Source organism: Aedes aegypti, chromosome 3 (assembly GCF_002204515.2).
Source record: "Aedes aegypti strain LVP_AGWG chromosome 3, AaegL5.0 Primary Assembly, whole genome shotgun sequence".
NCBI classification, from domain to species: domain Eukaryota; kingdom Metazoa; phylum Arthropoda; class Insecta; order Diptera; family Culicidae; genus Aedes; species Aedes aegypti.
Genome location: NC_035109.1, coordinates 15,182,851 through 15,197,796, shown reverse-complemented (window position 1 = coordinate 15,197,796; position 14,946 = coordinate 15,182,851). Strand labels below are relative to the sequence as shown.

At 37.8% G+C, this 14,946-nt stretch overlaps 1 protein-coding gene across 2 annotated transcripts in view; it reads right to left on the bottom strand.

The window, feature by feature from the left end:
* Positions 1-2,037: 2,037 nt before the first annotated feature.
* The window catches only part of LOC5568056 (YLP motif-containing protein 1), a 47,640-nt gene continuing 34,731 nt past the window's right edge, over positions 2,038-14,946 (bottom strand). Inside the window, exons 7-8 of one of the 2 annotated variants that reach the window (XM_021849660.1) lie at positions 3,078-3,129; positions 2,038-2,882 (exon numbers count right to left, since the gene is read on the bottom strand). In XM_021849660.1, coding sequence (XP_021705352.1) covers positions 2,599-2,882; positions 3,078-3,129 — 336 coding nt within the window. In that variant the 3' untranslated portion in view covers positions 2,038-2,598. The remainder of the gene's footprint in view (positions 2,883-3,077; positions 3,130-14,946) is intronic. The other variant, XM_021849661.1, reaches the window with a different exon arrangement.

The following is a 14,946-nucleotide window of genomic DNA, read 5'->3' as shown; positions in this document are numbered from 1 at the left end:
ACAACTGTGGTGATTTCTCATTTACAGTAAACCATGACTTGGAAGAACATGATTATTATTATTCAAGTTTGTCAAGCAGTAAAGACTGGAAGTTTCACATTGGCGACGATAGAACCCACGTTCTTCTGTGAGTTACAAAATTTAGTTTATTTGGCATAAAAAAAAGGTATTCGAAGAATATGATGGAGTATTGAAGAGTTCAATTCAGAATTACAGAAGAATATCAATATTGGATGTCGAGATGTACGGATTACTAAGATCATTTTAGCTATCAGTTGAGTAAAAAGGACATCAAACATGTAAGTCAAATAAGTAAAACTTCGGAAAAGTTGCCTTAGCGGTGGATTCGATCCACCGGGTCAGGCTGTTCAAAAAAATGCTAAACTTAGAAGGGAGCAGCCGAAGCGAAAGTTTCGAGCTGTCGGGTACGGCGAGTAAGCAAATAATGCTCACCTTTAGAGGGAGCAGCCGTAGCGACGGATACGATCCGTTGGGTCCGGTGGAAGCAATAAAACTCGTTTCAAAACGAGTGCCGAAGCGGCAGATTCGATCTGTTGGGTCCGGCGGACGTTTGCAAATGCTCGCTTTAGAAAGGAGCTGTCATAGCAACGGATTCGATCCGTTTTGTCGACGGAAAGAAAAGAAAAGCTCACCTTAGAAGGGAGCAGTCACACCGAAAATGTGTGAGAGTTGAACTATTGGATCTAGCGAAAATAGAATAATAGCCTAAGTAGGAAGCACTGAACATTTGTTGGTCATCCAGGTTCAGCGAAAAAACAAAAAATGTATTTGAAGGCAGTGGGGTACGATTACTTATGTCCAATGCGAGTATAACTCGTTCAAATGTGGTAAATTACACACAGATTGTAGCAAGTAGTAACACATGTTTGCCTTAGTAAGGCGCAGATCTTGAGCGGCGTGTGTGGTAAAGAATAAGCTCATTGGAAGCAGCTAGTTATTCACCAATCCTTCGAAAGATTCCGAGTTCAAATTAAACCCAAAGGGAGTTTTTTTTATATTCACATCGTAACTAACAAATCCCTCGGAAGAAAAAGAGATGTGGTGATTTCTCATTTACAGTAAGCCATGACTTGGAAGAACATGATTATTATTATTCAAGTTGTCAAGCAGTAAAGACTGGAAGTTTCACAGCAACAATGATGACTTTTCAGCTTACATTTCAAAGTGATAAAACACAGACTTGTGACTTGAAAAAGTATTGTAAATTTTGCACCCTATCGGACGCGACGATTTGTAATCGTCGCCGGTGAAACCGTCGCCAAAATCGTCGCCAGCCAAGCAACCGCTGTGAATTTGACTTTTCGCCAGTCTTACCAACACAATGGCAAATCACGCAAATCACCTCCTTTGATTTATTTTCTGGCATTTGACATTTAACCAGTCTTGCCAACACAAAGACAAATCATCCCTTTGATTGGTTTGCTGACGGCGATTTTTTCAGTCTGTTCGAAAGTTGGCGGCGCGCTTTGTTGCGAATGAAACAGACAATATCACTGTACGCGCTAACATGCATAAAGTATACTGATACATTTTCAGCTGTGTCAGTTCAAAACCAACTGATTATCTTTGAGTCGAAATCGTGAGATGAATTAGCAACAATCATCAACGACGCGTACAAATTTCATTGACGGCCTACTTGGCCTTAACGAACATTGGGTTCAAAAGAACTTTTTTTCATTTTCAACACTCTTAAAGCTTGTGTACCGCAGTCCCAGACTGTATAATGAATATCTGTTTGTCACTAGAGAGATTCTGTTAGTATCAATAATATCTGGACTCCTGCCAGGCCTAGACATATAAATGACACCGAGTACTGTTAGACTGATAATACGAGATATACCTTAAAACCTGGTGAGAATGTTCAAGTAGAGGTTATCATTGAGGTGATTATTTTTTCCATTAATCTCTTAATATAGTTTCCAGCGCTTTCCATAAACGCCACTGGTTTCCCTTGACTAATACCAATCAAATCTCGATAATCAAGGCTTTCGGATCATCTGAAGCTCAACAACGGCGTATAATACTAGTATTATAGTTATCATAAAATGTTTCATTTTTCTACATGCGGCGATTGCTAAGAAAAACATCGAACGCCTTTCCCTGTTGCGTCAATCATCAGGATATTTTATAACGCTTGGAGTATGTCGTAACAGATCTTGACTTTTTTGACCATCAAATTTATTCTGCTGTGTTACCGAGTAGTTTGAATTCTATACTTTAGTGAGTTTAGAGTGATGGTACCCTAAACGTTATGTTTTAAAATTTTGAATATTATACACATAGTTCGGGATGGGATGGGATGCACGTTAGCCCTAGCCTAGAATCGGCAATTTCAAACTCAAAAAAAGATTAATCAAAATTGTGAATGTTGTTCTCTAGTCTTACTCAAAAAGGAATAGTTTTCTTTTAAGTTATCTAGGTATAGTTCCATTGCTGTTCAAATCTATCCTTCAAAAAAGAAAACCCACAAGTGATGCTATTATGACTTCTCTCTTTTATCACTGCCCATACTCACCTAGCGAAGCCATTCTCATTGCGCGATTGCTTCCGAATCAAAGCGCGTACCGCGGCTCTGCTCTAGAACTGCCGGCGTACTCGTTCAATGTACTTGGTCTTGGTAAGCGCCCTGCTTCCACCGGTGGGATCCATCATGCGGGACCAGTCGGTAACGCCAACGACGAAACCCATCTGACGCATCTTGTTCTGCGCCTTGCGTTCCTCGATGTCAGCCCAGCGTACGCGCTTTTTTCCGGATGAAGATCCGCCCGGCCTGGCGTCGTCCAGGTCGTCCCCCTCCAGCTGCAGGAAGTCCTCTATCGTCGGCGGACGGCGTGGCGGTTTGCTGATACCATCCAAGCGGGCTGCAGTCAGCGTTCAGAGTACAGAAAGGAAATTAGATCACATTGGAAAATTCGACGAGAAGAAACAGAGGGAAATTGCTTGGAAATAGAGATCGAAATCATGTAAAGAATTTAAAGACAATTCCTAGAGCAGAAAATTTACAGACAATTTGAATCATGACTTGGGAATCAATGGTGAAATGAAATAATACCAACCTAGGTTCTGCTCGCTCGTGTCGGCGTCCCATTTACTGGTGAAAAATCCGAGCTAGATATTTGCCAATAGTCATACGTTAGAACCGGTCAACGGCGTGGTGGGTTTTGTGAGGATATATTTGTTTTATCGATAATACTAGGTTGTGATATTTTACTGGAATCCGTTGAAAATTCCACACACAGGGAGATTCGGTGCGCGAATTCATACACATCAACGGTGTTCAAACTTCCAATAATGGATAATTTCAATAAACTGAATGAAATGACCAGCTAGCCAATTTTGCTCAAAGTAAAGTCATCACTGCGTTTAGTTAAGATTCAACGTTCAATTCACTTCATACTTTCCTTATTCATCAGTACCTAGGTATTCTGTGCAATAAATTCCCATTATTTATTCAAATTTACTGTTCTTTTTTTTCCAAATAATTTCTATGTGGAAAATGTTTTATGTGCTTTTCTCCTTACTGCAAACATGCTTGAACGATACAAGCTGGACGTTCTTTTCTTAAGATCTCGAAAAGTGTGACATTAAGGTGGTTCGAGTGACAAAAAAAAATAAAATAATTAACTCATTACGCATGATAATGATAGAAAATTTTCGAGTAAAATTATAAACAAATCGACATGCTCAAATGGATGGATATGAGTTGTGAAGGAGATCTGCGTGAGCTTTTGGGATTTGAATTCGAAACTTGCAACTTTCTGAGTTATTGCGTCATCAGTGGCTCGGTAGCTCAGTTGGTAAAGCACTAAAGCACTCGTCTAGCATGCAAGAGTCGTGGGATCGATTTCTACCTGAGCACGTGGATTTTAGTGATAATGTATCGTTAACATGCGTAATGAGTTAATTATTTCAATATCATGCGGGTTTAATCTGTAATCTTTTTGATGAATACATGGGTTCTTCAAATTTTCAGCATTTCGGAGATGATTTGCAGGTGACACAGAGTCGCCCATATGGAAAAATGTTTTGAACACGTTACTGCTTCAAATTGAAGCCTTCAGGGTAAGGAAAGTTTTAGAGAACTGTAGTTTCATCGCAAGAATAGGAAATATGATATAGGAGATGGAATGTTTGAACTTTTTTGCAATTTGAGCAAACAAAGCTTTAAACATGTATCAACCAATTCATAGCGCAAAACTTCAATCCTGTTATACGACGTGTTTGGAAAACATTACGGTGATTTCCTTCATTACGAAATTGTGAATACAAGTTATGTAATTCTGCCAGTGATATAGGATCAAATCCATTACTCAGACAACCAGAATGTACGTATAACAAAATCATATTTTATCATATACGATGCTGAAATGTGAAAAGCTCACGAATAACGTATTGTCCATATGATAAAAAATGATATACAATGTAAGTGAACTGATTTTACTGTTAATTAATCAGTAAACTTATGCGACTTAAATTGTAATAACAAAACAGATCGGACATCTGCTACGGATTAAGGCGAAGTAGGCCGTCATTGAAATTTGTGCTGGACATCGATGATTGTGGCTAAATGATTGCGAATGAAAGAAAATAATTTGGTTTTGGACTGAGCGAGTTGAAAAAGAATCATCATATTTTCTGCATGTAATCACAAGTAGTAATACTTTTCTGAATCAATACTACTTATGATGACTGAGTTTTATCACTTTGAAATTGCAAGCTGCAAAATAAGCATGGTTATCAAAACAAATGACGGCACACGCAATATTCCGTTCGCGGGACAAAACAAAACGTAAGAAAAAATAGCTATTTACATAAAAAAAGCATACTAATAAATCCTGCGGATAGTATGGATATTATTAAAATTGTACACAAAAGGGTATTTTACCTTAATATTCTTACGCTATCTCTGGTTATCTTGGTATGAGAAGGTATTTATGAAAAGCCATGTTTACATAATAAAATCTGGACAAACAATAGAGAAGGGCACATCGACATTGGTTAACAGTGACTTTGCTTCTGTTGAGCCCAACTCAGCTCACTCACGCTCACCAATACCACTATGAGGAAAAGCTAAACCTCATCTTCCAGATAGTGGTGTTAGTTGGCGTGATCGAGTTGAAATAGGCTCAACAGCGTTTTCGAAAAAAGACTCCTGACCTTTTGGTCCCTTCTTTAACCCACCGTCGGTCGCCCTAGTGTACTGAGTACACGCACTTTGCGAAAAGTCGAAAAACACGTTGAAAATCCCTTCAAATTGATCCGGGTGTTGGTCCTATTCCAAGATCTACTCTTCTTCTTGCTTGTAGAGAAGAAATTTTTCGAAAAAATCAACGAAAAGTATTCGAAAACATCGTGTTTTTAATCTAAGTTTTTACGCGTGTACTGAGTACACCAGTGCGACCGCTCGTGTAACTTTTTTTTACACGAGCGGTCGCATCGTGCACTGAGTACACGCGGAGCAATTTTGATAGTAAACCCAAAGCTAGGCAAGATAGAATATGGATCTTCTTCTTCTTTCTGGCGTTACGTCCCAACTGGGACAAAGCCTGCTTCTCAGATTAGTGTTCTTATGAGCACTTCCACAGTTATTAACTGAGAGCTTTCTTTGCCGATTGACCATTTTTGCATGTGTATATCGTGTGGCAGGTACGATGATACTCTATGCCCTGGGAATCGAGAAAATTTCCTTTACGAAAAGATCCTCGACCAGCGGGATTCGAACCCACGACCCTCAGCATGGTCATGCTGAATAGCTGCGCGTTTACCGCTACGGCTATCTGAGCCCCAAATGGAATATGGATGTCTTCAGCAAATTTCTTCAGTCCAACGGTACCAATTGGTCAGTGGACAAAAATCACTTTGGAAACATCCTCATCTTCCTGTGGCCACCGGATTGTGCCCCGGGGGAACCGATGTAGTGGATATTCCGCAATGCAACATCTCGAACACAAATATCTCAGGATATAGATTTTTTAGCAAGATGGTATCTTCGGCAAAGTTGTTCAGTAGGTTAAGGGCTAACATGTGATAGGCTGCCTGTTTCGAAATTCTGCCACCAGATGGTGCTAGTGAGCATTTCAAACACCGATATCTCAAGACCCTGATTACCTAGAAAGATGATATCTTCGATAAAGTTGTTTAGTAGGTCAAGGACTAACATATGATAAGCTACCTAACAAGAAAAACTGCCACAAGATGGCGCTAGTGAGCATACAATATTTTAATCACGAATATCTCAGGATCCCGATTTTTTAGAAAGATGGTGTTTTCGGCAAAGTTGTTCAGTAGCTCAAGGGCTACCATGTGATGATCTTCTTGATTCGAAATTCTTTCAATAGATGGCGCTAGTGGGCATGATATTTTTCGAACACAAATATCTCAGGATCCTGGTTACCTATAACGTCTTCGACAAAAGTGTTGAATAGGTCAAGGTCTAGCATGTAATAAGCCACCCAACTTGAAATTCTACCAAAAGATGGCGTATTTTGATCGCGAATATCTCAGGATGACGATATTTGAGCAAGATGGTGTTTTGGGCAAAGGAGTTTAGTAGATTAAGGATTAAACATGTGATGTGCCGTTTGATTCGGATTTCTTCCACAAAACGACGCTAAAGACTTACAAGGCTGGTAGCAAAAAGTGGCACCGAAAAAAGTTATTTTAGTGACCACATTTGAGAAATAAGTGACTAAAAAGTGACTTTCAGTTCTCAAAAAAGTGACTTAAAAGTGACTTTCGGTTCTCGAAAAAGTTACTAGAAGTGATTTGACAATCATCCGTAATCAGTTTTATTTCAATTCTAATATACTGCTTTTCGATCAATATCCAATATTATAGGGATTATTCAATATGATCTTCTGCAGGTAGTAAGTCTAGTTGAGTACTATATTTGTAAAATTTTATTGTACCTCCAAAGTATCAAGATAGGGTGCAGAGCTACTTGGGCACTTTCATGATTCGTTTTGGCATGGGGGTTTATCTCAGCCGAATTGTCTGAAACTTTGCAATAAAAAGCGTTTTAGTACGACGCATATTGTGGCCAGATATGAGATCTGTAACTTTCAAAAACCTACTGCCGAAGTGAATCAAAATTGCCAAGAATAGGATCCGGCTCCCTATTGCCTACAATTTTTTCAAGCAGAAAAGTTAACATTTATTAAATATTTTTCAATCTTTCAAAAATGTTGTGTCTTTTATATCACCAAAGTATTTTATTTTGTAAATTTGAATAATATTTGGAACATTTGTATTTTTTTTGTCATTTCACATTTACTTAGAGTTTGGATGGCTCTAACACTTCTACCTAATAAGGTCAATATTTTATGTAACTAGATCAAAATCACCGAAAATGTTATACTTGGACATTAATCAATATTTCAAATGAAAAATGATGATGGAAGAACAAATGGTTGATATAAGCCTGAGTGACATTGAAATTTTCCATCAGTAAGTTTAATGGGAGGTACTTTTGGCCGAATGGACATTTAGCATAAAGACGATAGGCTTGATAGGCTATTCTTTTGAGTTATGCTGTCAGAGTAGTTAATAGTCCTAAGCTTCTAATATTGCAATCATTACTTGAACACTTTCATATTTCACTTGACATTGGGGGTTATAGTTGGTCGAATATAACTCTGTGGGTTTCAAAAACATCCTGCCGAAGTGAATCAAAAAAGCCAAAAAGAAGATCTAACAACTAACAAGAAAGCATGCATGATTTCATGAATGATTCAATGAAAACTATAAATTCGCGGTAAATGAATCGTCGAAAATAAGAGGTCTTTTTAACGTCGTTTTTTGGAATAACGCGGTTTTTTTTACGCGGAGGACCGACGTGAAAAAAAACCTTAGGGTATCCGGCAATTTTTGAAGGTTTGACTTGCAAATAAAGTCTGTTTTAAGAAGTATGATAAGTTTTTATTCTCAAATAGAACATTAAACAATTAAATACCTATATATATTATAGATTTTATAATATTTTAAGTAGCTAATATGCTTTATACCATGATGGTTTGGTTAATAAAACGAATTTCGAAGACAAAGAGAATAATTAGGATGCATATTCTCAAACGTAATGTTCGACAATGGAAGATACTGTCCATTAATGCATGTCGGTCCCATGTTTACTTGATTTCCTATTCACATGGGACAATTATGCGTTTATGGATTAACATCTAATTATCCACCACAAGGTAAGAACATTTCTTTTAAATGAGATTTCACGAGATAGGGAGCCGTATTCTTTTCTTGGGAATTTTGATTCACTTAGGGCCGATTTCTTCACCTTCGCTTAAGCCGTAAACCCCGTTTACCCATATGATTAAACTAGGTTTAAAGCCTAAGCGGGGGTGAAGAAATCGGCCTTTAGGGGTCATGCACAAATAACGTCACGCTCCAAGGGGGGGGGGGGCGGAGGGGGTCAAGCCAAGCGTGACAAGCCTTACGAAAGTTTCGGAGGACTCATACAAAAAACGTGACAAAGGGGGGGGGAAGGTGTCAAAAAAGTTGAAATTTAGCGTGACATAATTTGTGTACCATCCCTTAGGCAGTGGAATTTTTTGAATGCTACTGAGCTTATATTTGGCAACATTATGCATCGTATTGACGTGACAATTCGACCGAGAAAACCCCCCATGGCAAAGTGAATCATGAAAGTGCCCAAGTAGCTCTGTACCCTATTCAAAATAGGGAATACTAAACATTTGAACCTTTAGTTTAATAATGAAGTTACACCATACTAATAATAGCTTAGATACTATTACAAATTATGTGGAACTCTATGAAAGATTAACCCCTTTTTTTCTATCTTTATCTTTTCGAGATTTTTAGCCCTTGGCTAGTTCATCTAGGGACCATGAAATTTTTAGTGACCATCTCGGGGATAGGATTCGATCCCAGGTCCTCGGCGTGAGAGAGATTAACCTTTTTTTCCAAGCTTTTTTCACATGAAAACCATGAACCAATATTTTGATAATGACATGAAGTTGTTCTGACCGAACTTAATTAAAACTTAGCCTTGGTTAAAAAAAGGCCGATTCATTATTTTCTCCAGAAAATTTAGCTCAAAATAGTTGAAAAAAGTGACTTTTTGACGAAAAAAGTGACTTTAGTTGAAATGGCTTCAAAAAAGAGACTTTAAAGTGACTGACCTCAAAAAAGTGACCAAGTCACTAAAAAGTGACTCGCTACCAGCCTTGTAAAGATGTTATTTTTCGAACGCAGATATTTGTGGATCCTGATCGCTTAGAAAAATGATCCTGAGATATTATCATTACTAAGAAATATTACCCCTTCGAAAAGGTTTTTCATAAGATGAAGGCCTAAATGCAAGGAACCTCAAGTTTTAGAATTCTTTCAACTGGTGGCGCTAGTGAATATGTATATTTTGATTGCTAATATCTGAGGATCCCGATTACATACAAATATAGACTTCTCGGCTCAAAAGTTCAGTAAGTCAAGTACAAACTTATGATGGGTCACACTTGTTTGGGAATTCTTCCACTAGATGGTGCTACTAAGTATGCTATATTTTCAACCCAAATATCTAGGATTGTGATTGCTCAAACATGAAAATGACGTCTTCAACTAAGTTGTTTATTCTGTCCAAGACTGAAGCATGTTTAACATGTAATAAACCGTTTGATTCTAAAACGGTGTTCTTCAGCATGAAAATCCCATCAGAATGTACTTCAAATGTACTACAGTCAAATTTTCAGTCGATACTCAAAAGATCATCGACTCATGGAACAAATATTCTTTAGAAAGCTGATAAAAGGGAGCATTATAGTAATTATGATTTTTTGTTTTAAGTATGGTTTCATGAGTCGATATCGAACTATGGAACATCGACTAATACTGGTTTAACTATATTTAAAAATATGGCGATCAAAATCATTGCCGCGAAAACGTGTAAGCCCAATGCTAAAATGACTTTGTTTGGCCGATGGGCCAACAGGTGGCGGTAGTGTGTAAACGTCAAACACGAAATAAAACGACGCGCTGCAGCCTGCGATTGGTCGCATATATACGAATCGGTCGTTAAAAAATGATCGATGGACACCGATGAGAGTGTGACGCCTTTTTGCCTGTGCTGAAATCAAAGAACTGTCAATGGTGGTTACAATTGAGCAATAGGCCTTTTCATGAGACGTCTCAAATCAGCTATTTCGGAAGGTCTTTGACAATACTTCTATGCAAATGCCGAGGTGGTTCTAAAAGGTAAACAATAATACAAGATAACGATCAAATAATGATGAAGGCGTAACCGGTTTTCTAGAAAACATCTATTCTGTGTATTCACTGAATTTTCTGATAAAATTGTCAATAGCATACTGCAGTAGCACGTAGTATTTTTCTGCTTTCAAACAGTATATTCCAAGCACATTGATTGGTTTAATTAATGCGAATAATAGCCTTAAACTGGTGCTAGACTTATAGTATACGCGGATTTTGAGCCCATTCATAAATTTCATAACGCTGGAGGGGGTGTCCTCATGATGTTACGGATCATACAAAATTTGAAAAATATGCATACAAAAAGAAATTTGTGAATAAACCCTTTCAATTTTACTTCCATTTGACAGTCGGAACGAATACAACATGGATCTGTCCCATGAAAAGGCCTATCTAATATCTAATGGGCGGTAGAAAGTAGAGATGGTCGGGTTTCACATTTTTCAAACCCGAACCCGACCCGTACCCGACTTATTTTATTTCTTCAAACCCGGACCCGACCCGAACCCGAAAATTTTTCGCTGTCTAAGCCCGAACCCGACCCGAAACCCGAAAATTTTTCGTAAGAAAAACCCGAATAAAACCCGAGATTGAAAAGATGGTAGATTCATCGTTTCTGATGCATAGGGAAGCTTTTAGGTTGTTACTCTGTTCACAATTTTTACCAAACCCGACTCAAACCCGACTTTTTGTAAGCCCGAACCCGACCCGTACCCGATAATTTTGTAGCCTTCAGGGTTCGGGTCGGGTTTCGGGTTTGAAAACCCGAGACCCGACCATCTCTACAGGGTGTCCGCAAATTATCCGTACAAATTTTGAAAGCATGGCTCTATGCAATTAAGCGGAATAACTCCAGTATTCTTGCATGGTGTAATACATTGACCTATTATATTCTTCAGCAGAAAGTTTCACACATTTTTGGTTTCAAATATTTGTAAAACCAAGCCAAAAGTGTTGAAAGGTCTTAGAGAGAGCCGTTTTTCGAGCTATTTGACAGAAGAACTCACAGGATTTGAGCTGAAAAATTTTCTTTTTCCAGCCTAACTTGAAACCAAAGACCTGTCAGTTACTTCAAACAGTAATAGAAAATTTAGATTAATCTATTTCAGATTGTAGGGAAAAAATATCTCTGAAATGACTAGCGGCCCTCAGGAATAACGTCTCCGAAAAATTAAAATTTGCCTGCCTCAGAAAAATCAATAATTTCTAAATTATTTGAAATTCTATTTTGTGTCAACATATGGATGTATTGAAAAAGGTACGCGGTCATTCATTTATTATCGTTTTAAATGTGAGATCATCTTTCCCATATTTTGTTGTTCGGATAATTTACGAACACCCTGTAGTAGAAAGCTGTTACACAAAAACGAAGATGGAAGTGTATTAGTGCAAAGTGATATGAGAAACTCGGTCTCTCATGGCGACTCACGGGATGACACGCACACTACAACATTGTTCGAATCACCTCGAATGTGATAGTCATTGCCTGTGTTGTTTACAAATCAATTCAAAGTGCTCTTTGTGCTAGTATAACCATATTATGATTATACTAGTACAAAGAGCATTTTGAATTTATTTGTAAACAACCAGGGAGTGAAATTATCGGTCATGGCGATAATCATAAGCCTATCGCTCAAGCTTATTTTCCGGAGGAAAAAGACGTCCCATAATATCAAACCCAATCTGTACTGCGAGAGTATTCTCTCACGAGATGTGCAGCAACGAATTTAGATTATTGCCTGTCTCAAGATAAATTCAATTATTGCGGTTATCTGCCCATGTCTCCAAATATGAGCGCAGCGGTCACTGATCATACAGAATCTTCAACTTCGAAACACACTACATAGAATCGACAACAAGCGCACTCATCGTGTTCAGTGACTCCTGATATAAATCATTAATACACAGATACAGTGCTGTCATTCTGCGAAAACCACGTGCTTTAAATTTTCAATTATTTTTCAATGCTGCTAGGCGGGAAAGTATTTCCATTCATTCCACCCTGTGGGTGTCAGTTCGCTTTAACGGCTGCGGGCGTACGACTGCCACCGGATTCTAAAAAACATAAGATGATCAATATCACCAGCAACGAGAAGTTTGCGTCCTACTTTTTTACTAAATATAAAAATAATATTGTTCATTTTAAATCTAGAATTTGAAGTAGAATGAACCCTACATCTTTAATTTTATTTTGTGCTTATCTATTAATTGTGAATGTGTTAGCAAAATGTTTTAACATTTGACAAAACGTGTATTGATGAGCCCAAATGATCAGTATCATAAGATGTTCAGAAAATTAAATGGTCCTTGGCGCCGGGTTACATAATTCCAAATATAATTGCCAATAACATGTGAGCACTTTCCTTACATAATAAATTTGATGAAGACGTCAAGTTTCAAAATAATCGGGAACTTGAGATTCTGTATTTGAAAAAAAAAAAATCAAACCAAGAGCTCTTTCTCTAGCCTGATGGAAGTATTTGAAATCTAGCAGCCCATTGCACTTTGAATTGAATGTGGAAGAATTTTGAGTAGGTATATTTTGCACTTAACTCGTTGGCCCGTGATATACTGCCCATAAACGCATGTCAGTCTCATGTTTGCTGGATTTTCCATTCACATGGGATAATTATGCATTTATGGGCAGTATACAGAACAACTTCATCAAAGACACCATCTTTGTTATGTAATTTAATTTTCATAACCAGGATCCTGAAATACCTGCATTCGAAAATTTCGTCTTGTGGAAGAATTCCGAATCAAACTGTATATCACATGTTTAGTCCTTAATCTACTAAACATCTTTGCCGATAACACCATCTTGCTAAAATATCATTATCTTAAGATAGCCATATGGTGGTAGAATTTCAAGTTGGGTGGCATATTACATGCTAGACCTTGACCTATTCAACACTTTTGTCGAAGACGTATACTACCCCTCTTTGCACAACAGTCCCATGTTGAAAAACGACAAGCTGAGAAAAAGACGATTGAAGTGTGGAAACAATTTCGCTCCTTTTTGAGTCTCTATACGGCCTAAAATGTGTTATATTCCTATATATCACTATTTGTTGAGTACACGAACATACCTAATAAAATTTCTTTTGAATTCAAGTTGAAAATTTGAATAAAAATGCACAAAAATCGTAGCGAGACTGTTATGCGATTATATACAATATAATATATCAATATAATTGCATACCAGTCCCATTATACTCATCGGCTCGTTCGACAGCTACTAAAACACTCAATGTTATTAACGCACTGGTTGATTCATTTACAGTACAGTCAACTCTCTATAACTCGATGTTAATGCGATTATCGAATTAGGGAAATGTCGTGTTAAAAACACACAATCAGGGTAACTTTCGTTCAAGGGACCATCAAGGTATCCATGAAAACCCACATTTACTACACATTCTATAACTCGATATCGAGATACGGAATAGCGAGTTACGGATAGTTTACTGTATGTCCATGGATGAATCACCAGATAAAAAACATCGGATTGAATGATTTCTCAAAACACACGTCATGATGTGGAATGCGCTTACGGTCATGAGAGATCCAGAAGATCATCTTTTGGATAATGCGGAAATGGAATCCAATGGAAATGATTCGAGATGTTCCAGAACAACCTGATTCAGGACGAATCTAGCTAATCTGTTATATGGGAGATCCAGAATGAAAGAAACAAATGATTCAGGCAACTTCGTAAGCCTTGACCGTAAATCTAAAATACAGTGACTCGTGGTATCATGCCGAGCTGAAGTCTTTCTGTATTTTCCCAATAAGCAGATGAAGAAGACGATAATCGCTGATGGTTTTTATATGGAAATCTTGCTTTCGCGTTGAAATGTTTTTATTTTCCACACTTCCAAGCAAGTACTCCTTGGGGCAGTTTTACCAGTTATCGAAAAACGCAAAAATAAGTTTTAGTTTAATATTCCTGAGCACCAGCAAAGAATCGTTTTAGGTAGGTATACAAAATTTGAATCAAAAATTGTTGAATGAAATATATTGTTTTTGGTCCTAGTTTATTGTTATCCTCCTCCTCGTACCACCCAGATGGTTACGGACATAAAAGAAAATTAATATTTGTATAAGCCTTATCTAAAATGATTATCAATTATGCATCATAATTGAAAATACATAATTATGTGTGACATCCACTAATTAAAAAATATTTTCGAAACAACGTGAATGGGGCTCTGCACAAAAATCGACCTCTCTCTTTCACTCTACCATGAAATAAGTAAACAACAAGGCCAGTAAACGTCAAAATCCTACACAGATGGGTTTATTCTACGACTGGCGTGAGGTGACAATTGTCGGTCTCGTATAGCGAGGTGACAATTCTCGACTCGAGTGAAGTGACTCTCCATTTGATTTACACGGCGAGTCACTTCACTCGAGTCGAGAATTGTCACCTCGCTATACGACACCGACAATTGTCACCTTACGCCAGTCGTAGAATAAACCCAAGAATCAAAACAGTGCAGAGCCCCATACATGACATTTACAATGCCGTAAGCAAGTATGTTGTAAATACAGTCAAACCTCCATGAGTCGATATCTGAAAAGATCATCGACTCATGGAACAGAAATGCTTTGGAAAGCTGTTTGAGCGAATCATCATAGTTACCCTCAAATTTTGTTTCTAGTATGGTTCCATGAGGCGATATTAAAACA